Source organism: Drosophila sulfurigaster, chromosome X (assembly GCF_023558435.1).
Source record: "Drosophila sulfurigaster albostrigata strain 15112-1811.04 chromosome X, ASM2355843v2, whole genome shotgun sequence".
Taxonomy (NCBI): Eukaryota; Metazoa; Arthropoda; class Insecta; order Diptera; family Drosophilidae; genus Drosophila; species Drosophila sulfurigaster.
In genome coordinates, this window is record NC_084885.1 from 29,123,398 (window position 1) to 29,145,488 (window position 22,091).

At 40.6% G+C, this 22,091-nt stretch overlaps 9 protein-coding genes across 10 annotated transcripts; 3 read left to right on the forward strand and 6 right to left on the reverse strand.

Moving 5' to 3' along the window:
* Nucleotides 1-2,193: 2,193 nt before the first annotated feature.
* LOC133847360 (nuclear speckle splicing regulatory protein 1) lies at nt 2,194-3,645 on the reverse strand. The gene is made up of 2 exons (XM_062282343.1): nt 3,518-3,645; nt 2,194-3,456 (listed from the first exon to the last, which is right to left on the reverse strand). Exons 1-2 carry the CDS (start codon nt 3,526-3,528, stop codon nt 2,268-2,270), a joined length of 1,200 nt encoding a protein of 399 aa, XP_062138327.1. The 5' UTR covers nt 3,529-3,645; the 3' UTR covers nt 2,194-2,267.
* On the forward strand, nt 3,641-5,109 carry LOC133847366 (small ribosomal subunit protein uS8A). The gene is made up of 2 exons (XM_062282352.1): nt 3,641-3,761; nt 4,448-5,109. Exon 2 carries the CDS (start codon nt 4,450-4,452, stop codon nt 4,840-4,842), a length of 393 nt encoding a protein of 130 aa, XP_062138336.1. The 5' UTR covers nt 3,641-3,761; nt 4,448-4,449; the 3' UTR covers nt 4,843-5,109.
* A 3,248-nt stretch (nt 5,110-8,357) lies between these two features.
* LOC133849399 (peroxiredoxin 2) lies at nt 8,358-10,069 on the reverse strand. The gene is made up of 2 exons (XM_062285454.1): nt 9,910-10,069; nt 8,358-9,252 (listed from the first exon to the last, which is right to left on the reverse strand). Exon 2 carries the CDS (start codon nt 9,250-9,252, stop codon nt 8,668-8,670), a length of 585 nt encoding a protein of 194 aa, XP_062141438.1. The 5' UTR covers nt 9,910-10,069; the 3' UTR covers nt 8,358-8,667.
* Nucleotides 10,070-10,837: 768 nt separating this feature from the next.
* LOC133849398 (FAD-linked sulfhydryl oxidase ALR) lies at nt 10,838-12,501 on the reverse strand. The gene is made up of 3 exons (XM_062285453.1): nt 11,811-12,501; nt 11,500-11,741; nt 10,838-11,437 (listed from the first exon to the last, which is right to left on the reverse strand). Exons 1-3 carry the CDS (start codon nt 12,162-12,164, stop codon nt 11,275-11,277), a joined length of 759 nt encoding a protein of 252 aa, XP_062141437.1. The 5' UTR covers nt 12,165-12,501; the 3' UTR covers nt 10,838-11,274.
* An 81-nt stretch (nt 12,502-12,582) lies between these two features.
* LOC133849397 (beta-parvin) lies at nt 12,583-14,732 on the reverse strand. Its single transcript, XM_062285452.1, has 5 exons — nt 14,528-14,732; nt 14,008-14,097; nt 13,676-13,947; nt 13,369-13,553; nt 12,583-13,305 (listed from the first exon to the last, which is right to left on the reverse strand). The coding sequence occupies exons 1-5, from the start codon at nt 14,646-14,648 to the stop codon at nt 12,870-12,872; spliced, it is 1,104 nt and encodes a 367-aa protein (XP_062141436.1). The 5' UTR covers nt 14,649-14,732; the 3' UTR covers nt 12,583-12,869.
* Nucleotides 14,733-15,140: 408 nt separating this feature from the next.
* Nucleotides 15,141-15,630, reverse strand: LOC133849401 (transmembrane protein 203). Its single transcript, XM_062285456.1, has one exon. It carries the CDS (start codon nt 15,628-15,630, stop codon nt 15,196-15,198), a length of 435 nt encoding a protein of 144 aa, XP_062141440.1. The 3' UTR covers nt 15,141-15,195.
* Nucleotides 15,631-15,634: 4 nt separating this feature from the next.
* Nucleotides 15,635-16,361, reverse strand: LOC133849400 (ribonuclease P protein subunit p20). The gene is made up of 2 exons (XM_062285455.1): nt 16,092-16,361; nt 15,635-16,027 (listed from the first exon to the last, which is right to left on the reverse strand). Exons 1-2 carry the CDS (start codon nt 16,269-16,271, stop codon nt 15,635-15,637), a joined length of 573 nt encoding a protein of 190 aa, XP_062141439.1. The 5' UTR covers nt 16,272-16,361.
* A 266-nt stretch (nt 16,362-16,627) lies between these two features.
* LOC133849402 (uncharacterized) lies at nt 16,628-21,547 on the forward strand. The gene is made up of 2 exons (XM_062285458.1): nt 16,628-16,786; nt 20,890-21,547. Exon 2 carries the CDS (start codon nt 20,912-20,914, stop codon nt 21,143-21,145), a length of 234 nt encoding a protein of 77 aa, XP_062141442.1. The 5' UTR covers nt 16,628-16,786; nt 20,890-20,911; the 3' UTR covers nt 21,146-21,547.
* Nucleotides 16,814-20,421, forward strand: LOC133849396 (pre-mRNA-splicing factor 38B). Of its 2 annotated transcripts, XM_062285450.1 has the most exons (3): nt 16,814-17,124; nt 17,422-17,803; nt 18,604-20,421. In XM_062285450.1, exon 3 carries the CDS (start codon nt 18,682-18,684, stop codon nt 19,918-19,920), a length of 1,239 nt encoding a protein of 412 aa, XP_062141434.1. In that variant the 5' UTR covers nt 16,814-17,124; nt 17,422-17,803; nt 18,604-18,681; the 3' UTR covers nt 19,921-20,421. The 2 variants fall into 2 exon arrangements, with proteins under 2 accessions (XP_062141434.1, XP_062141435.1); XM_062285451.1 differs by lacking the exons at nt 16,814-17,124; nt 17,422-17,803 and adding an exon at nt 17,839-18,544.
* Nucleotides 21,548-22,091: the final 544 nt, after the last annotated feature.

The following is a 22,091-nucleotide window of genomic DNA, read 5'->3' on the forward strand; positions in this document are numbered from 1 at the left end:
GCAATACGATGTCGCTGCCGCAAGAAGGGAACAGCAGCTGCTTAATAATTTAATGTGTGACTGCTAGACGGAGACAGCAAGTTATATTTACGATCGGCAGCATGGCAACGAAAGAGATAATGAAGCAATATATACATACATACATAAGTATGTACACACATACAAACATATGTATATTATGCCATCTCGCTCAGTCGCTCATGCAGCATTTGTACGTCTGCATTAGCTTCAATAGAGAGTAGGGAAAACTGGCAGCTTAACGGTGCAATGTAGTATATTAATTTGCCTAAAATGTGTTACAACTCACAACCAACAGAGAGACACGAGACATGTGATTGATGACACAATCAAAGTGGCAAAACCAAAACCAAAGCAAAACGCGCGCCACCTGCAAGGAAGTCAGCAACACAGAGCAACACAGTGAGACAGACATGAAAGTGGTTGAGTAGGGGAATGAATGCGGAGGGAATGCATAGAACAGAGAACACCCAAAATGCATGTGTGCGAGTGCGAGAGGGAGAAAGCAGCTAGACATTGCCAAATGGCAAATGGATTTCGCTATTAATTTCGCTGACGAGCGACGAGCAACGTCAACGACAACATCAAAAGTAAAGAAATGCCACTGCCAGTCGTGCTCTATATATGCATGACTGTATGTGTGTGTGTGTATGTGTATGTGTGTCTGCAATGCGCTGCAATAACATAGCAAATGCAAAAGCAACAACTACAACAACAACTCCTAACCATGTCAGCTGAGCTATGGCGGCTTTCGCTTTTATGGCGGACACACCTATTTATAAAAGGGATTTGCGGCTAAAGGAAGCACAAAATAAATAAATAAAACAAGAAAGCTACAGTGGATTGCTCGACTGTAAGATACTCACTAGCCAATATTATTGCAAATGTAAAACAATAAGGTTGTTATAATTTTAATTTTTTAAATTTATTAAAATAATAAAAAAAATTTATAAAAACAAAAAGTATTTAATAAAATTTAGGTTTATTGCGATCAAATTTATTATTAAATTCTTTCTTTTTTGATATTGTAAATACAAACAAATTTTTATGAATAAACTTAAGTCAAAATGGTATTAATTTTTAACTGTTTTGTTTTTCATTGAAAAAATTCTATACAAGTTTTTATACCCGCTACCCATAGGGTAGAAGGGTATTATAACTTTGTGCCGGCAGGAAATGTATGTAACAGGTAGAAGGAGGCATCTCCGACCCTATAAAGTATATATATTCTTGATCAGCGTCAACAGCCGAGACGATATAGCCATGTCCGTCTGTCCGTCTGTGTGTCTGTCCGTCCGTCCGTATGAACACCTAGATCTCAGAGACTATAAGAGATAGAGCTATAATTTTTTTTCAACAGCATTTGTTATGTTTGCACGCAGATCAAGTTTGTTTCAAATTTTTGCCACGCCCACTTCCGCCCCCGCAAATCAAAAAAATCGAATAACAAGCGTAATTTTAAAGCTAGAGTTGCAAATTTTGGTATATAGTATAATTACTACAGTATTTATGATTCCTGAAAATTTGGTTGCGATCAGATAAAAATTGTGGAAGTTGTTAAAGAAATACTTTTGTATGGGCAAAAACGCCTACTTACTAGGGGTCTGAGTTGCTTTGGGTGACAATCTGGTACATTGTGTCGTCTATGGTATATTTTGAATGGTGTGCTGTATCAATATACCAAACATACCATTTGGTATATTTTTAGTATTTTTTTTAGTATTTTCGGTATATTTTGAAAATAATACCGCAATATTTTGCCCCTATTAAAAATGGGTAGCGGGTATCTCACAGTCGAGCACACTCGACTGTAACTTTCTTACTTGTTTATACAATCCTAGACAAATTCAGAATGAATATGTATTATTCTTTAGTTTATCTAAATTTGTGAATTTAAGTAGTGTCCTAAATTTTTCCCCTCAAGTTTTATTTCGCTAACCAGTAACTAACTCACAATACTCTTCATCTCACTGTTCAGCGAGTGTACAAAAAAAAAAAAAAGAAAACCATCTTTTGCTTTGTTAGGTTGATATTTTGTTTTTGTCTTGCCGCTGCATACGGAATAAATGGAATATCTTTCGTTGCTCGTCTTGTTTTCTAGGCTATGCAAATGCCTCTTGGCAATAAAGAAACCAAAACAAAAAAAAAAGAGCCTGCATAAGTTATGCGCATAAATAAAGTCACTTCTTATATATAAAGTACTCGCTATTTTAAATTAACATAGTGCTCGTTTAATTGCAAACTTATGTTTAAGCGCGTCGCGCAAGTTTGCGTTGATGATAGCGTTCCAGAGCCGCATCGAATACTTCGCCCACTGTGCGCTTACGCCAGATTTTCGTGCGATCCACTGTCGCCTTTGGCACTTTGCTTGGCTCTGGCTCCTCTTGCTTCTCCTGCTCCTTCTCCTTCTCCGTTTCCTTGTTTCCACTGCCATTTCTACCTTCGCTTTCTGTTGCAGGCGATTCCTCTTTTGATTTGGACTTTTCTGTCACTGTCTTTGGCTTTGTCTTGTGTTTCGCATCTTCAGAAGCCAGTGCTGCCTTAGACTGCTCCTCTTTCTTCTCCGTCTCCTCGTCGCTAGACTCGTCTATGCTGAAATCGGAGTCGGCATCAATGTTGTTGGCCAAATGCGCTTTCACATTGCTGCTGCTGTTGTTGCTGTTGCCTGGTTTTGTTGCATCGCTGCCCACTGTTCTCTCGGCTGCTTCTGCTGTTGACTGTAGTTGTTCTTCCTCCGCTGACTCACGACGCTTGCGATAACTGCGCTGCTTGCTGCCCGAACTCGAAGCATCTTCTGTTGGCCCAGCTGGAGGTTTTGGCTTTGGTTGTTGGCCACCCAATTTCTGCTCATACAAGTGACGATAGAAACCATCGAGATCCTTTTGCTTTGTGACATCGCCAATCGCCTCCAAGTACTCATCGCGCTCATCCTGCTCCTGCAGCTGTCGTATGGACTCCAATTTCTTGCGATACGCGGCTGTTACATAGGTGTCTTTGTCCTTGAACTTTTCACCCTCGGCCTCGCGATCTTTTTGCACTTGTCGCTCGATACGCAACTCATTCTCCAGCTTGCGACGTTCCGCATGCTCCATAAGGCGACTGATGTATTTGGCCTTACGTGGTTCCTTTTTCTTCGTCTCTTTCGCCTCCTCACGCTTGCTGTCCATATCGTCGTACAGTTCGTCATACTGAAAGATGGTTGGATCTTCGGCCAAGGCTTTCGCTTGAATGTTACGTGCCACACGTCGCTCCATCAAACTTGGCCCGCTGACAACAACGCCTCCAGCTTTGGGATTCGCACGCATTTGCGGTGGACCGGCGACATCTTCATCACTTGCACTGTTGCTGCTCTCATCAAAGACCGATGGCCGGGAAGCTGGTGTTGGTCGTGTTACAGCCAGCTGCTTCTTCTGCTGACCCGGTATGATTAAACCAAATCTACAATATTGTTTATTTATTCAAAATTCAATTTTTATATTTATATTTATTATTTACTTACTGTTTTGACATCTTGTTCAGTGTTGTATAGTGCGCCACAAACGATACGCACTGTGCACAACTATCGATTACCGGTGATATATATCGTGCGCTGCCGTGCAACTCTGGGCTATCGCATGCAACCCTGCGCTGTGCGAATGCTGACAGCTGCGCAGCTGTCAAATGCGGCGATATGGACTTCCTCTTTTCCGATACGTTCGCGGTCGTGTAAATTTGTGTTGAAAAATCACAAAATTAAATCTTAGGTAATCCGCGTTGAATTTACTCAAATTTAATGAAATAAACTCGATAAATAATGTACAATTAGCAAACGCATTGAATGCGCTTCAAATTTTGTGTGTGTGCCTTGCAAATTATGTGCAAAAACTTGTCATATTTCCACTTTACGTACTTTTATGGTTCTTTTTTTTTTGTTGTGTATGACAACCGAAGTGTCAATGTTTTGCCAGCAACGAATGGCGGCGTTCCGGCACAATTTACAATTTCAAAACTGTGTACAAAACAAATGCGTGCAATGCACGGCCAAACTCTTTTTTTTAATACATATTTTTTGTACTGTTTTTTTTTCTGTGCGGCACCAAGTTGAGTTGCCACCCGTTGTTGTTGTTCTTGCCACAACTGGGAGAATGCAATATTTTTTTTATGTGCGCATAATATGAAAATATATGCAGAAGCTTGTTTGCGTTTTACTGCAAAGCACGCAGAAGGATTTCATTGCGTGGCCAAGATTTTGGATCATACACTTCATTGTTGTTGTTTACGCGCTGTGCGGCAACTTTTCACCCCGCCCCCTTCTTGCGCCTTAGCCTCTGTGGTATGCGGGAATACAAATTTTGCAAGGCAACCGCACGTGTTTTTCTTCATTTTTTGTTGTTTTGCAATTTACACGCGAGGTAAACTAATTTTGATTTGTTTTCCGTTTGTTTTGCAGCCATGGTGCGTATGAACGTTTTGGCTGATGCCCTTAAGTGCATCAACAATGCTGAGAAGCGCGGCAAGCGTCAGGTGCTGTTGCGCCCCTGCTCCAAAGTCATCATCAAGTTCCTCACTGTGATGATGAAGCACGGCTACATTGGCGAATTCGAGATCGTTGACGATCATCGTTCCGGCAAGATTGTCGTCAATCTGACTGGTCGTTTGAACAAATGCGGCGTCATCTCGCCACGCTTCGATGTTCCCATCAACGACATTGAGAAGTGGACCAACAATCTGCTGCCCTCTCGTCAGTTTGGCTACGTCGTGTTCACCACATCCGGCGGTATTATGGATCACGAGGAGGCCAGGAGAAAACATCTGGGAGGCAAAATCCTTGGATTCTTCTTTTAAGTCGCCGTCTTCTTCATCACCACAATGAAAACGAAGGGGGAACAACAACACCAACCAACAACAACAATCTACAAATTTTGTGTGTGTGGGGAGTTGAGATGATATGTAAAAAGTTGTTTTATTTCCCATTCGCGACAAATACGTTTTACGTTCCTCTAAAGACAAAAGCAACAACAACATCGTACGCACATTCAAAACAACAACATCCAGATGAATGTTCTAAGAAAACGCGAAATAAAATGATTAATACATAATTTTTAATAACAATTGAGACTTTTTTGTTTTATACCATGTTAAGCCCCCTTTATGTGACTTGTATTGCAGTAAATAATCTGTAAACCATTTCAATGTGTAGTTTGAGTCATCTTTTTTTTTCCTTTTTGTTGGCCAAGTAATACACGTGTGGTTCAGGCTAAGATGCGAAGTAATAGTAGAAAGTTAACAATTATATATTCAAACTCTTTCTGTATGCTCGCCAATTATAGTTTTTCTTGTGCCAGTTGTTCAATTAGAAAAAACGTGTGTAAATCTTAAGCTTATTGTTTACATAGAGCAGGAGATTTTCAATTTCATGCAAAGCCAAAATATTTTGTATTATTAATGAACTTTATTTTATCGGAGCATCTGCAAAGCATTCATTTGGCATTACGCTAGAAGTTGTTCAATTAGAAGAGACGTGTATAAATTAGCTAAAGCATAGAAAAGATTTTTAATTTGATGCAATGCTAAATTTTATAATATAAATTAACTTGTATTTTATTGAATGGCAAGGCATTCATTTAGCATTGCGCTGGAAGTAAAAATAAGAAATCAAAACATTGTTCTCACAGGTTTGTGATGCCAAGATCGATATTTATTAGAACCATACAATATTATAAAATAATATACACAATCTCTTAGATAAATGAAGATTTAGTTAGTCTTACAATAATAGCTTTAAAACTTTTGTTAACACCCGGGCCGGAGTGTGACCACAAAATTTGTACGATATACATTATTAACGTCGATGGGATATACCAAATGTAAACAACCTGGTTACACTTTTATAGCTCTTGCAAAAAACGCGTGCAAAACGGCGCATCATTTTGAAAACATTGTTATTTGCGTGTTCTTCAGAAAATCGAGAACCATTTTCTCACAATGTTGGTGTTTTTACGTTAAAAACAATAATTAAATTAGAATATAGTACATATGTGATTCAGGCGGGCATTCAAAAGTATTTCTAAATGTCAAAAAATAATTTACTTGTTAGAGTAGGATAGAAATAGTGTTTGCAAAGATAAATCGATTTCACTACAAAAAAAATACGAGTAATATCGAATTACTTAAGTCAGCTGAGCGGCAATTTTGTTTATGTTGCCTACTTTTAGGCTTGGCTACTGAGAATGGCGCGGCATAATTCAAAAACACTTAAACTTGTGTCACGCGCGAAAGGACTTGCTACTCAATATGAATTAGCTTCAATTAAACTGTAATTATGTATAAATTGAGCAAAAATGCTATGTTGCATGTTCCGAAAATGTCTAGATCGATGATTGATATGTTTGTAGGACAAGAACGTTGGCTACATACCTTTTGTGTTCATCGACCTAACCCCTTTTTCTATACGCCCACGCCCAAAACTTGTACTATCGGGGACTTATCATCTTGTCACAACCATGAGTATACATAAGCACTCGAATGTACGTGTGCATTGGCCCGATATTTAATTGAAAATACCTATCACAGATTAAAGACTTACTCCCGCCGCCTAAACATATTGATGGGCATGTGTGCACGCTGCCCTATCATTATTAAGAGTCCAAAATGGCAGAGCCCCACACACACACACATTTATAGGGTATGTGTGGTGTGCTTTCCACACGCAATTCTAATGGCACGTCTATCGCAAGCCGACTTTACTCGGTTATCAGTTCCTGACCGTATTCCGTATACGATTGTACATACTATATAAATGTATGTAGTATAATTTGTATGAAAGAGAACCATAAACAGTTTGCGGCGAAAAAATAATAATCATATTTAATATTGCCGTCAGACAGTTTCAAGTGATGTACATAGGCACTTACACACACACAAAGCTAATATACGATTATATTTGCCATTGGAATGTCATTTCCTTGATGGAAGTAATTGCAATTCACACAGATGCTCTGACCGCTCTTTTGGAAAGCAGCATGACTTTTGGAAATATGGCAATAGAGATCACAGAGATGCCCTCAATTCGTGAAATGAACAAAAACAGCAAAGATGATTTTTGCTTTATTTTGTTTTACCCATTTCTCCGCTTTTCAGCTACACAAACCTTTTTTCTTTATTCAATTGCGTTGTGTGAAGTTGGCTTTCGAATTGTGATTGGATTTTTTGTTGTTGGTTTGTCGTTGGCATTTGCAATGCTGACAATGATAATTGAAATAGTTGTAGAGCAGAATGTGAATCAGCAACGACAGCGCGGCAGCCATTAACTTAATTGTTTGCAAATAGATTCTCTCTGGGATTGAGTAATTTTTTAGTGCCATGCACGAACACATGCATATGTATTATGTTGATGCTTCTATTGGAAAGTGACAGCGTAGGATACACATGCGTACACACACACGCACACGTTTTTAAAGCTCTGCTTTGCAAGTCTGTCACACACACACACACACACATTCACTTGCACAATTGTCGACTGCTTTGCCAGCTGTCAAGTTGTTAACGAACATGCTCAGCTAAATTATGTACATAAATATGCACACAGACATGCCGTGTATGTGTGTGTTGTAACTGTATTTGTGCATATATTAAACAAAAGCAGCCGGCAAAAAACATTTGAAAGGGTTTCGGTTTCTGGTAGCTTCGATCGCGCTTTATGTGCGTTTGTGTTTGTAAGAGGTAATGTTCTTAATGTGTGTGCTTGTTCTGTTTTCTCGAGTGTGTGTGTGTGTGCAAAAACTAGTTTGGTCAAAGAGACGGGGACGTAGACCTTGTCTTAAATGGCACAGCGCGTGATGCGCTAGCAGCAGCAAAAACAACAACAACAACGCCGTCAACTTTGTGGCCTGTGACTGACGCATACTTTAATACGGCGGCCTGAAACGAAAGCAGGCACCTTAAGCTGACACGTACACACATACACAATGTGAATGGAGATGTGTGTGTGTGTGTGTTTGCATTGCACAGCTTCAACGCGCAAAATGAAATGGAAAACGAAAAAGAGAATTGCACTTTTTAAGAGAGGGGCAGTGGGCCACGCATAACATCAGCTGTGGGCGACAGAGACAGACATCGATAAATGATGACGTTTGTCACGTTCTTGCAGCTGTTGTCGTAGTTGTTGTTGTTGTTGGAGTAGTACTATTTTTTATTATGCGCGCATTAAAAGATTCCATAATCGCAATCAAGGCTAGACGACGACGGAGCCAATTCATGAGTTGTTCGCTCGAGACTACAGATAAGAGGCAAAGTCTATTGTGCCGGGCGGCAACAGTTAACCGCAGAGATAAAATAAATACATATAAAAAAAAATCCACGTGTTTTGGTTTTTTTTGGTTACTATTCAATACGGCTTTATTTATTATGTTGTATTTGTTGCAAGAAACAGAAACTGTTTTGCTTAAATTAAATGTATTTGTGTGTGTTGTTTGTGTATGTAGAGTGGGGAGGGGTACTTGGTACATCTATGTATTAGTGGTGAGTGTTAATCGTACATGTGTGTGTGTGAGCAGCCTCTGTTAACGTGTGTGTGTGTGTGAGTTTGATTTCATCAATCGAAAAAACAGCCGGCGTTTTTTATGTTTTTTGCTACACTTTTAAAGGCGAATAATATGCTTGTTTAGTAGTTTAGGATGTGGTCTCAAAGTACTCCTTAGACTTGGTGGGATCAGCCACCATGGTCTTCTGTCCGGGCTTCCAGTTGGCTGGGCACACCTCTCCATATTTATCGGTATACTGGAAGGCCTGAACCAGGCGCAATGTCTCCTCGACGCTGCGACCCACTGGCAAATCATTGATGGTGATCTGGCGCAAATTCTGCTGCTCATCGATGATGAAGAGACCGCGGAATGGGATGCCACTCGACTCATCCAAAACGCCATAATCGCGGGCCACCTTCATCGACTTGTCGGCCAACAGGGGGATGTCCATGCTGCCCAAGCCGCCCTGCTTGCGTGGCGTATTAATCCAGGCGAGATGCGTGAACTGGCTGTCTGTGGAGCAGCCGACAACTTCGCAATTGATTTTACGGAATTCAGCTGCATGTTCGGAGAATGCAATAATTTCGGTGGGGCAGACGAAAGTAAAGTCCAGGGGGTAGAAGAAGAGCACCAGATATTTGCCCTTATAATCGCTCAGTTTGATGTCCTTGAATTGTCCATTGACGACGGCGGTGCCGGAGAATTCGGGAGCGGGCTTCTGAAGTTGGGGCATCTGTGAAACGATAATGATCAGATTTGCGGTTACACTTGCGCATTTTAAATTGTACATAAACCGGGCAGACACTCAATAAATATGGCGGAAATTACAAAGCAAACATGGCGGACAACTAACAAAAATTTCCAATTGGAATTTCTCAGACTCTTCACCTTGGAATTTGCAATTTGTGTGTTGGTATTTAATCAAAATGGCACGAAAATTCGTGCTTCAAGTATTCATTATGAATTTGCGTTATTACGAGCGTGTGCTTTGTGTAATATTACTTTAATTTGAGAAATGCACAAAAATTCATTCGTTTCAATTGCAGACGACGCCATGACGATTTTTCCTTTTTGTCAGCCGGCTAAATTTGCAAAAACAACGGAAACGTTTGTGTCTGCACATGTGTGTGTGTGTCTATGAGCATTTTTTTCGTGCCAATAAAGCAAAATGTATGTGTACATTTGTATAGCTGTGTACATAGAAATGGTGCGAAAAAATCTTGTGAAATAATCATCTTCACAACAACTATAATAATCATCATCCGTTTTGATTTTGTGTCTTACGCTCAGCTGCAATTTCTCTTTAATTTTGTCAATTATTTGCGAAATGTACATAATTAAAAGGTCGTGTTCGGTTCGGTTCGATTCGTTCTGGGCTGTAATAACTCACTTTAACTTGTTAATACAATTTACAGCTGCAAAATGTGGTTAAATAAGCGCGTCGACGCAAACTTTTTTTTTTATTATGATTTGCTTATTGCGAAAAAGCACCGGGACGTCTGTTCGGCTCGGCGGTTTAATATGAATTATGCGCTTGTGAAAAATTAATTTTAAAAGACGAACGAAAATCCGTAACAGAATGTGCTGAGAGAATAATTGGAGAGCGCGAAAAATGATGTACAGAATAGGCAGAGCAAAGTTCAAAAAGGGAGAGAGCGCTGCCACTGTAAACCTACCGACGTCATTAATAGCATGGTGTAATAAATACCTATTTACGTTTACTGGACATGCTGTATGCCTTTCAACTATAATTAATGGTATACAATAAATGGCAAATCCCATTTTCTTTAATCTTCAATCTTATTTTGTATTTACAATTGCAATTCGCTCAAATTGCAACATCTAATTATTGATATGGCAACGCTGCTTGTAGATTTCAAAAGTTAACGCACATAAAAAATATATATATATTAATGCGTTCTTATATCGGCACACTGTCCTTAAATATCATTAATTAAATACAAAATCGTCAACTGAAATATTTGTACCTATAATTCTTTATTGGCAATTTAACTTTACTCAAATTGGCACTGTTAAGCGAGTTTTCTGGCAGCCCTACTGTCTTTATTTTCAAAACTTGGCGGGCAACCTTATCCCCATTATCTTATAGCAGTAGGGCGCATAAATACGGTTTACTTATTTGTTAAGTCATTATTCGTGAACCTTCCACAAATCTAGAAGAGTTGCGTGTGCAGCAATGACCCCATTATCGTTTTTACGTTAGATTCTTTTTTAATCGGTCACCAAGGTACGCTTGAGTCATGAAAAAGTTCTAGAACTTAGAGGGCAATTGTGAAATTCCCCAGAGAATTTCATTAATGTAATGTGATTTACCGCAGAAAAAAATATATTTTTTCTTTTTTTTTTAGTATTATAATACATATACGGAAATACGAAATTTTGTCCACAATACAGCTCTCAGACAACAAATTTTTGGAACATTATGTTTTGTTTGTGGATGGTGTAGGTGAGTTAGTGTTAAACATCCAAAACTTGCAATTATGTTTTATGTGTGTTTAAGAGGCAGGCAGGCGGGTAGGGGGTGGGTTCTTGGACTTGAATTTGGCAGCTATTTCCATATAATTAAAGTGGGCTGCCTTTCCGCAACTTTTGTTGGACAATTCACAAATGGTTTAAAACGTTTGCCACAACGTGAATGCGGCTGCTGCTGCTGCTGCTCGAGGAGTTGCATCATGAGCTGTGTGTGTGTGTGTGTGTGTGTGCGTGTGTGTGAGAGAGAGAGAGGTGATTCGAGCTAATCACATGAACCATCCAGCCAGCCATCTCGCCATCTCTCATTGACTTTGGAGCAATCGAAGAGCGGCTTGCCAAGTTTGTCATTCACACGATTATGGAACTTGCATAACCACAATGCCAGATCCTTTTGCGAATTGACATTCACGGGATTCACCTCGATGCTGTAAAATAACATACATACATATAAATGAACTATTCAATTAATCATAAAAGACTGGCTTACTCGGTGCGAAAGTCCTTGGCGCAGTATTCACAAGGATAAAGACGTGAGAGCACCTCGAAAAAGGTGCGCATATCACGCTTCTCTGTATCCGTGGGATTATCCGAATAGAAGGCGGCCATTGTGTGGAGCAATCCCCACGTCGAGATGCCCAGTCGCACCTTGTCCAGTGGACAATCCTCTCGTGGTGCCGCCAATCCCCCAGCATTACTCACATTGAGTTTCTCATTTGCCATATGTTTCTCCTGCATTTCAAAATCACTTAATCACAATTGACATTCACTAAACAAAATGACATTTAATGCAAGACTTACCTTAGCTGCTTGCGTGTTGGAGATGAGACGTTGCTGCTTCGACCATGACTTGAAATCATTGCAGGTGCGACAATTGCTATCTTGTTTTGCGCCTCGATTACTATTATTATTGTTGTTATGCTGCGTCTGGTTGTTATTGTATTGTGCACCATCCGCTTGCGGTTCTGGCGCCGGCGGTGGCTGCTGCTGTGGTTGTTGTTGTTGTTGAAATGACCATCTAGACATGTTGGAATCGGGATCTCGCAAGATGCGTAACACAGTCTTTTGCAAGCGGCGTATTATCAATCGGGCGCCCTCACGATTTGGAGCTACCTTACTGTGATAGCTGTGACGTCGAATGAATTCTTTCCACATGGGCAGTCAGCTGTTTATTCCGCTTATCTGGTTACCTTAGCTAACAGCGCTGTTACAATGCCAATCAGAGACTTGTCAACGCAAATGCGACACGCTGTTAATGTACATAGCGGCAAACCGTGTCCGTTCACAGTGCTGCAACAGTCTGGCAACCTGTTTCCCTTTTAGTTTATTTGAATGAAGCCCGCCAAAAAAAATCTTGAAAATGATGATGAATATGGAATTAAAAACACTGCCGCTGCTTTTGCTTTTGCGTTACTCTAAGTGAGAGAGATTAGTCTTTTTTTGTTTTTGTTGTAACAAAACGGATAATTCGAAATTACACAATATAATTTATTTATTTAAATACTTTTTTTTTCCCATTTCTCAACATATGTCAATTTGGTTACGACAAAAGAGAAAAGAGGAAAAAAGGGCATTTGATCTGGCATTTTGTTGTTTTTATTAATACAAATGTATATATAAATTCATTTAGTAACAACTACGGCAATCGTACCAAGTTAACAATTGGGCTTTGGGTTAGCTTTAGCTTTTTTGTTTGTTTGTTTTCAAGGCAACAACGGTATTAGGCACACACATAAAATATGTCGAAAAAGACATATAGAGAGAGTTAGCAGGACATTCGTTGAACTGTTTTTCCATAAATTATTATTTTTATAACAAATTTAAAAAAAAAATGTATATATGGTTAAATTGGTCATCTGCTCAGGCATAATCCCTGAACATGGTGAACAGACTGTAAAGAACACGCAACGTTGACTTCAGATCCATGTTGACAATGTCCTCGGGCCGTGCCTTTGGCTTTGGCAGTCCCACATCCTGCATCAAATCAAAGGCGAACGCCACATTGTTCACCATCTGATCGACGTCCTGCGGCGTTAAATGGAACTCATGCAACGGCACAAAGAAACCGCCAAGCAGTCCCATCAACAGGCACAGATAGACGCCATCCCGAAAGTCCTTATTCAAATCATTGATCTCGAAGTTCAGCTTAGCCAAATGCTTATTGACGAACGTGATGAGTGACTTCTTAACAACGGCCAATTTGTCGGGTGCGCAATCAATCAGCGTATCAAACGCATCCTTCTCACAACGCATGCCCAGATCATCGTATTCCGATGTGATTTGCTCCAGGAATTTTCTAAGAATCAACTCGTTAATTACACAATCGAAATAACATTCATGCCATGTTTCCACAACTCACTGTGCATTAAGGACACCGGCATTCTTCTCGGCGATTACAACAGTGACAAAAACATTCTCAGGTAGACGGACGGGCGCTCGGAAGTGTCGCACTAGAGCGACCAGTAAATGCAGGATAGCCACAATGTTCTTGGAGTGGACGCTGGCCACCGACCATTTGGGTATCTTCTGATGAAAACCGAGTGTCTGTTGAACAAGCAAATAATATCAATTAAACAGGCTGATAAGCATTTAAATAAGTCTAAGCTGCATAATTTCTTTAGTAATCTCATCGTGTCTCTAGCTCTCAAGATATTCTTGGTACTCACATGATTGACGGCCTTCAGGACAATGTTGAGCTTCTCGTGCTGTCCCTGCTCCGATTGAGTCACCTCGGGTACGTCCAGCTTCTTGCCTGTCAATTTCTCCCACAGTTTGTGCAGCACTTGGCCATCGTACATGTCTTCGTCCAGCTGTTGGACGATAATGCGCTGCTCTGCCAGCTCATCGTTGATCCAATCAATAAGAATCTTTTGCAGTTTTAGCACCTCGGGATCAATTATCGATTGTGGGTCGATAACAGCGCGTTGTTCATGCTCGCCTAAAGTGCGAGGGAGACAATGTAATTGAATAATTGCACTTATTTTGATTGGTTACTTACGCAGCGCATAATCTTCGGGTGGGATATCATACTGATTGGGAGAACCGGGCGAGTCGATGGCGTATTTACCTTCCTCCTGGACTTTCTTGACTGCAATTCGAAGAGTGAGTGCGTGAGTGTGAGCGAGAAAGCATTACGAGTGGGAAACGTAAACAATAGATGATGACGTCACAAATGTGACAGACGGCCACCCCAACCCCAACAAACATACGCATACATGCAAATGTGTTCACACACATCACACATACACTTACACCTACATGCAAACAGATCAGTTTTGAATTTGTTTGTATGCGTCACAAATGTAAATGACGCAATGTCTTTTTTTAACAACATCTGCTCAATGAAATGCTGCACAAGCCCTTATTTAATATATTCTACAGTGAACTGATCATTTGGACACTATACTGGTTCAATAACTGCAAGACTTGCACATTGTCCAGCCATATTTGGCCAGATTTTCAAGATTTCACTGCGTTCTCCTTTTGAAAGGAAGGTAGGCAGGGAGAGGGAGGCTCACCTTCTCGAGTGCCGCGTTTGCGACCGAGTGTGCTGAATTTATCCCAGAAGCTATCCTCCTTTTCGCCCTTTTTAATAGTGGTGGGCGTGTGTGGTGATTTGGGGCGATTTAATGTCGACATTTCGCTTGAAATAAACAATGGTGCAACACAAAAAAAGCGAATAAAACAAAAAACCAACAAAGTGATGGGGCTGCAAAATACTCGATACTGTTGCTGCTATCGATACAGCTAGAACCGCGTAGGTGTGTTTGCAATCGAAAGATATAATATCGATGCAAAAAAGTATTTATTTTTTGCTAAAGTGTCTATATCAATTAAGCTGGGATTCAAAAATGTTGCATTTAGAGTAATATCATGTTGCCTGACATTATTATTCAATATATATTGATTAGTTTGGCGTAGGTAGGACCACCGATAATTATGTTATCGACATCGAAAGCAGCTGATATTTGAATGTTGTTGTCAACTTGTTGAAATTCTCTATTAATATTAATTGAACTCGCAATGTTTTGTGTACAAAAAAAATATGTTTGTATTTCTGCACATTCATCAGATTAGCTTAGCTTACAATAACTTAACGTACGGATTGATGCATGGTGTTATTGTTATTCAATATTGTTTAGTTTACTTTTAGTTTTTATAGACAATATAGTTAATAAAACATCGTTTAAATAGAGTTGGGCAGCTGGCAAGCGCGTACTGCAACCAATTGTAACAGCACAAAGATGGGTGTGAAGACCTCGCTATACTCAAGACCCGTTTTGCCCGACAATTTGAGACACAACAGATACTTGAAGATGGCAATCAGAACAAGGAAATATGTGCTCCACATAAAGCGATGCAACGCCTTGCGTTTGTTATCCGAATCCAAATACATTCGTATGCCGACAATAACACAGAAATAGGCATTGCAAATATCGATGAAAAACAATGGACTAAAGATGCTAAACCAATCGTTCATCATCTCCGGGAATAGATTGTTGAATGTGCCGGCAATTTTAAAGGCCAGCGTTATTGTGAATACCAAGAGACCGCAAAGATTCACCAAAATCTCGAATTCGGTGAGGCCAAGCCAACGAACCAGCTCAGATAGCTTAAACATGATTTTACTTCTGTTGTCTTTGCTTTTGTTGCTGCTGCTGTTGCTTGCGGTGTGTTTGCTGCTTTGTCTTTGGCTGATGTTGATCGTGAGCTGGCAAATTTGCTGGCACTGGCAATTGGGGCACCACAATATCAAACAAACTGCTGTTGTATATCTTAATGTGCAACGCCGAGTTGTTGCGCTGACGAAACGTTAAATCATCCTCATCACACAGCGGATGCAGCTCATCCAGCAGCTTAATTGTGGACGTATTTATCACGTAACTTAGAGCGCCCTCCGAGTTCTGAATTAAACGCAATGCCAAATTGAGACCACGTGTAATCGAATATCCCATGCAATGCAGATAGATTTCCTTAGCTCCGGAATTAAGCAGATCCTCGCATCGCTTCTGTTGTGCCTGCCAAGAAAATCCAATTTACCAATTGCATATATATATATATATATATTTAAATTGTGCTTACTCTAAAGTCCGTCTTGCTGGTAATGTAAATATTATGCCTGTTGTCTGTGGCAGCTACACGCGGAGGTTGTTTACGAACCACACGATGATTGGGATTGGCACGTTGGGGATTGTAGTTTCTTCTATTGTTGTTTCTAGGCTTTGCACCGCGCTCAATTGTTGGATTGCTGTTGTCCATCATCAAAAACAAAAACACGGAGAAATATTTAATCTCCCATCGCTTCACTCACTTTTCTGCCAGTCTGCCGAGTGAGTATGTTGTATTGGCAGACAGTACTTGGTTTCCCTGCTATCGAGTACTTATAGCGCTATCGATTTTTAGATTATTAAGTGCTTTTTCAAATATCGTGTTTTGTTATCAAATATAATTTAAAATTAATTTATTATTGCAAAAATTACTCATTTAAAAGAAACTCAATTTTTTTAAAAGCTTAATACTGTTTTTTCCAATAACTGCATTTGTTGGAAACTCTGCTATATTAGTGTGTCTGTACTTGCTCGAAAACTAGTATATTTTGAATTTTGAACGACTCTGTCACACTGTAACATTTGACATAATATCGAATATTTATTATTCGATTCACTCGTTCCAATACACAGATTATCGTCGACCGACTAGTTTCGTGTGTTCGTAATAGCCAAGAATCAATCGGGCATCAGTTGAAAATTTTTCCTCGTACTTTCGGAACAACAAAGGTATGTGTTTAGCAGCAGCAGCCGCAAAAAATTAAAGAAAAACCTCATCAACAAAGCGCAACTAATTCAAGTTGTAAGCCAGTGGCTCCAAAATAAATATTGCATTTATGCAACACATTTTTAACACATACATCCGCACACATACACACAAATGAAAAGTATTTTGTCATAAGTTCGCACTCACACAATCACTTACACACACACATACAGATACATTTCCAACGCCGCTGGTTATAAAAAAAGGCTTTAGGCACCAGCAGGCAAAAGAAAATTACATAACTTCTAATTAAATTTGACGGCAAAATAGTTGTGGTAAAGTTCTCTATTTCGGCATTTAAGTAAGTTATTAAAGTAAGCAAGCAAAAATCGAATAAGTTTTTTTTTAGCGTTAGTTACATAAGAACTTTAACAGTGTGCGCAACGCAAATTTGTTATATTGCAAATACAATATTTAATTTTTGGGCTTGTCGCCGCTGTCCACTTCCCTTCGTTAAGTATTATTCCATAACGACAAAAAAAGAGTAGAAAAAATCGAAAGAAAAACGTAATAATAACAAAAAAAAACTCCTTGCACAGCGTATTTGGGTCCAAGTAACGTTTTGTATTCATGCGTTCAAGTTCATTTTTCCATGCAGGACGTGTGTACAAATCCGCTCCCAACCGATTTCAGTTATACAAAAATACAAATGCATCAAATGCAAAGCCGCAAAGCCAATGCAAAGCGCACATAAACACAATTAAAACGCACGCGCCCTGCCCCGCACCGCACCATCAACTACAGCAGCAACAACAACAACATCACGCGAACAACAGCAACAAGAGAACAACAGCAGCAGCTGCGTGACTATAATTAAAAAGGGTGGCAGCACCACTACCACCTTCTGCGGGATACTCGCTAACATAAAAGGGTGGCAGCGCCACCTTCTGGACAACAACAACATCAAACTGCAGCTTCAATCAACGGTCAGCGGTGGCAGAACAACAACAACGACAGCAAACGTGGGATAAAAGAAACAAGTAAATTTTAATATTCCTTATTAAAAATACAATCACAAAAAAGCAAACCCGCAAAAGTGCAAACTGCAAAGAAAATCGCCACAATTTGCAAATTGCATAAGTTTTTGATTATGAATTTGAAGCTCTTCAATATTCCTTCATAATTCTTTATTTTCCGTCAGCCTCAGCCGACAACTGTTGTGCCCTGTGCGCCGCTGCTCTGCTCTTCACGTCCCTACTTACGACTACATGCCGATCGATAGACAAGATCAAGTGCAATTTGAGAGTTATCGTGCACGCGAGTTGTGCTCTTCTTTCACATTGGTCCGTCCGCTTGCACCCTTTGTCAATGCGTGCGTGTGTGTGTGTTCTAAACTAAAGCAAAGCTTCGCTAGTAAAGCGGTGTGGCAACGCTCACACAGCATGCTGCAATTTTTGTGACTTTAATAAAAGTGAAAAAAAAGGGCATAAATGAGCCAATTGGCCAGCTGTTATAATGTCAAAACCAAATACAACAATTTTACAACGAGCTGCTAGCTATAACTTTTTCATTATAAGAGCTGCAACTCTGTGATCGTGACAGTCTGGCAGCACAAGGCAAACGGTATGGCAGGCGTGGCGAAGATTCTATTTGAAAAATATCAAACAAAACAAAAGCAAATTGTGTGAACAAAACAAATGAAAAGAATATTAAAGCAGAGAAGGCGTCGTCAAAAGTAAATCGAGCGAAAGTAAAGCATTTGTATATTGTGTATATAATAGGTATATATACAGAAATCGTGACGAGAAGAGCAAACACTGATTGATTTAACGCGGCACAGTTTCGAATTGCAGATCGACCTGGGAGACTGCGAGAAGAAGTGAAAGAAGAGTGAAAGAGCGACAACGACGACGACGACATGTCTGCGGCACGATTACCGTACTATCAACAGCAGACGTCCGATCAGCGTCGCCGCAGCAGCAGCCGTGGACGTCACAGCAGCAAGAGGCGCTCCGTTGAGCGTCGTCGTCACAGTCGCAGCCGCAGTCGCAGTCGCTCCGTAGAGCAGCGCCAACAACAGCGTCGTCGCCACAGTCGTGAGCACGATCGTGATCGTGATCGTGATCGCCACCGACGTCATCATCATCGCGATTCACGCGATCGCTCCTGGGAGAGGGAGAGGGAGCGGGACAGAGAGCGAGACAGGGACAGCAGGGACTATGGAAGACGCAGCAGCAACCATTATCAGCACGACACGCGCAGTCGCAGTCGTTCTGCCACGCCGCCAGGCACCACTTTCTCTGCCTCCGCCTCTGCCTCTTCGTCTGCTGCACGTCGCCAGCTGCACCAGCAACAACAGCAGCAGCAGCAACAACTGCTGCAACCGCAACAAGGAATTGGGCACAACAAACACAAACAAATGACTGATCCACGCATGCTGCCCACATCGGTGCCCGGCAAGAAGGACAATGCCATGTCCGCTGTGGGCGCCTATTACAATCTGGATACCGATGAACCCTTCGACAAGGAGCGCATACATCGCGAGATCGAGGAGAAACTGCGCGAGACACTCGCTCGCGAGGGAAAAGTATATCCGCCGCCAAAAGCGGAGCCATCCCATCCAGTGTTTGCCAACGATGGCTCGTTTATGGAGCTCTTTAAGAAGATGCAGGAGGAGCAGCAGCGTCCCCAGCACCACCATCAGCATCAACAGCATCAACAACAACAACATCAGCGGCAACTCGATGCGGCAACAGCTGCTGCCGCCGCAGCCGCTGCAGCAGCGAGCGCTGCCATCATGATGTCGGATCAACCACAACACCACCACCACCAACAGCAACAGCAACAGCATCCACAACATCCTGACGTGGCATCGCCGTTTGGCATACTGCCTGCGATAGCTGTGGGCGCCGCCAGCAGCGCAGCAGCGCCGTATATTGCAGCGGCTGCGGCTGGCAAATCGGCGCCACCGCCACCGATGGTGGGACGACGACGTGGCGGCAAAATACTTAAGACCGGCGTGGTGGCCAAGCTGAAGACTCCGAACGAACGCGACGTCGATCCGAAGGACTTTTGGTCACTCTACTTGGCCGAGGTCAATAAATACAAGAGCAATGCCTGCGACACGGACAACGGCAAGCGGCCGTTGGTCAAGTGAAGCCTCTTCTTTTTTTTTGGATGTGAACTTGAACGCAAAATGCAAAACAATCACAAAACACACTCCACAAACACACACATACACACGCCATTCACACGCAAGCAAAGTAAAGAAAACAATGAAAAACACAACAGTTGGTGGCTCCAAAAGCAATTAATTTTGGATTACATGGTCACACTCATTCTCAGCCACACTATTTTTGATGATGTAAGCTCGTTATACGAAACAATACAAAATATAAAAGAAAAGAAACGAAAAAAAAAAAAAAACAAAGCTAAACAACAGATCAGCAGCAACTATCGATTGTTGCTGCCACATTATGAATTATGTATTACGATTTAGGTTTAGCATTTAAGCCGCAGCTTGTACAGATTTTTAAGCCAGTATACATATATATATACCGATATATATTAAGCAACAAATCTCTAGATTATATACACAGCTACTTTAGACTATGATACTTTATATATACAGATATATTATATATTGATAATACTACAATTCACATTTGTACTGTATGTGTGACGTGCGGATCGCAGCATCGAAACATGGAACTAACGTATTATCGATTCTTTATATCTATCTCTCTTTTTTTCATATGTCTCCCTCTCTCTCTCTCTCTGATTAATGTGCAACACATCGCGCACAAAAAAAAAAAACAACTTGAACAAAACGCATTGAACATTGAACAAACATTTATAATTTTAATTTTAATTCTGAATTTGAATTTTGTAAATTTATTGAAATACTTTTCTCTTATACATTTTGTTCATTTTGATATCATTTATCGTACTCCATCTTACTCGCTCACTCCACTCTGTCTGTCTCTCTCTCTCTCTCTCTCGAATTTTGTGCCCTGGCTTATGATTTGTTTTGGTTTTGTCGTGTATTTGTTGTTATACTTTTTTTGTTTGAGAACTCTTTAAAGTCAATATATATGCAATTTTTCATGTCTAAAAACAAAAACAGCGATAAGTCGTCAGCCGACATCATGTCCGCCTACAAGATGGAGACCGCCCCCTTCGATCCACGTTTCCCCAACCAGAACGTGACACGCTACTGCTATCAATCGTACGTGGACTTCCATCGTTGCCAGAAGAAGCGTGGCGAGGATTTCGCTCCATGCAACTACTTCAAGAAGGTCTACAAGACGATGTGCCCCAACGCCTGGGTTGAGAAGTGGGACGATCAGCGCGAGAGCGGAACATTCCCAGGTCGCATCTAAGATGGATGCGCTGCAACCTGTCGCCACGCCCACGCCCACACACACCACCACAACAACACACACACCAACACACACCTGCATAACAAAAATAATACCAAACACCATGGACAAATTGAATAACGTTTAGAGGGGCGCAAACTACAATAACAACAACAACAACAACAACAAATATACACAACAATTGTTACAATTTGAACCAAAAAAAAAAAATGTATTGTTTTTTCTTTCTTCACACACACACACACACAGTTACACACACAGACAGGCGCGCGTTCGCTAAGCTAGATGAATTTGTTCGATGGTATATAGAAAATACGATACACAACAGAAAAATCGAAAACACAACACACAGGCAACTGTATGCAACATGTGTATTAATCAATAAATAATTGACAAAAAGTACAGATCGAGCGTGGATTATATATGTATATAGCTGGTGACAAAGTTGGACTTTCTGTTGACTGCCTGAAAATTGTGTTTTAAGCTGCCTCAAAGATTTCCTCTAGTGATCAAAATTCAACCAGCTCTAAGATCGATTTTATAGATTACCAGTCATAAAAAGGTTTAGTTACATTTCTAATCCGTTGGCGATAAAATGTCATCAATATTATTAGCTACGATATTACGTATACGTATTTTACTATATCAAATTACGTATACGTATTTAACATTAGCAAAAGCTCATTTAGTAAGATGTTTTTTATACCCATAGAGTGGAAGTGTACGTAACAGGCAGAAGGTCGCATCTCCGACCCTTTAGAGAATATATATTCTTCGCATCTAGTCAACAACCGAACCGATATAACCATGTCCGTCTGTCTGTCTGTCCATCTGTATGAACACCTAGATCTCACAGACTATAAGAGATAGAGCTATCATTCTTTCTCGATAGCATTTTTTATGTTTTCAAGCAGATCAGATTGTTTCAAATTTTTGCCACGCCCAC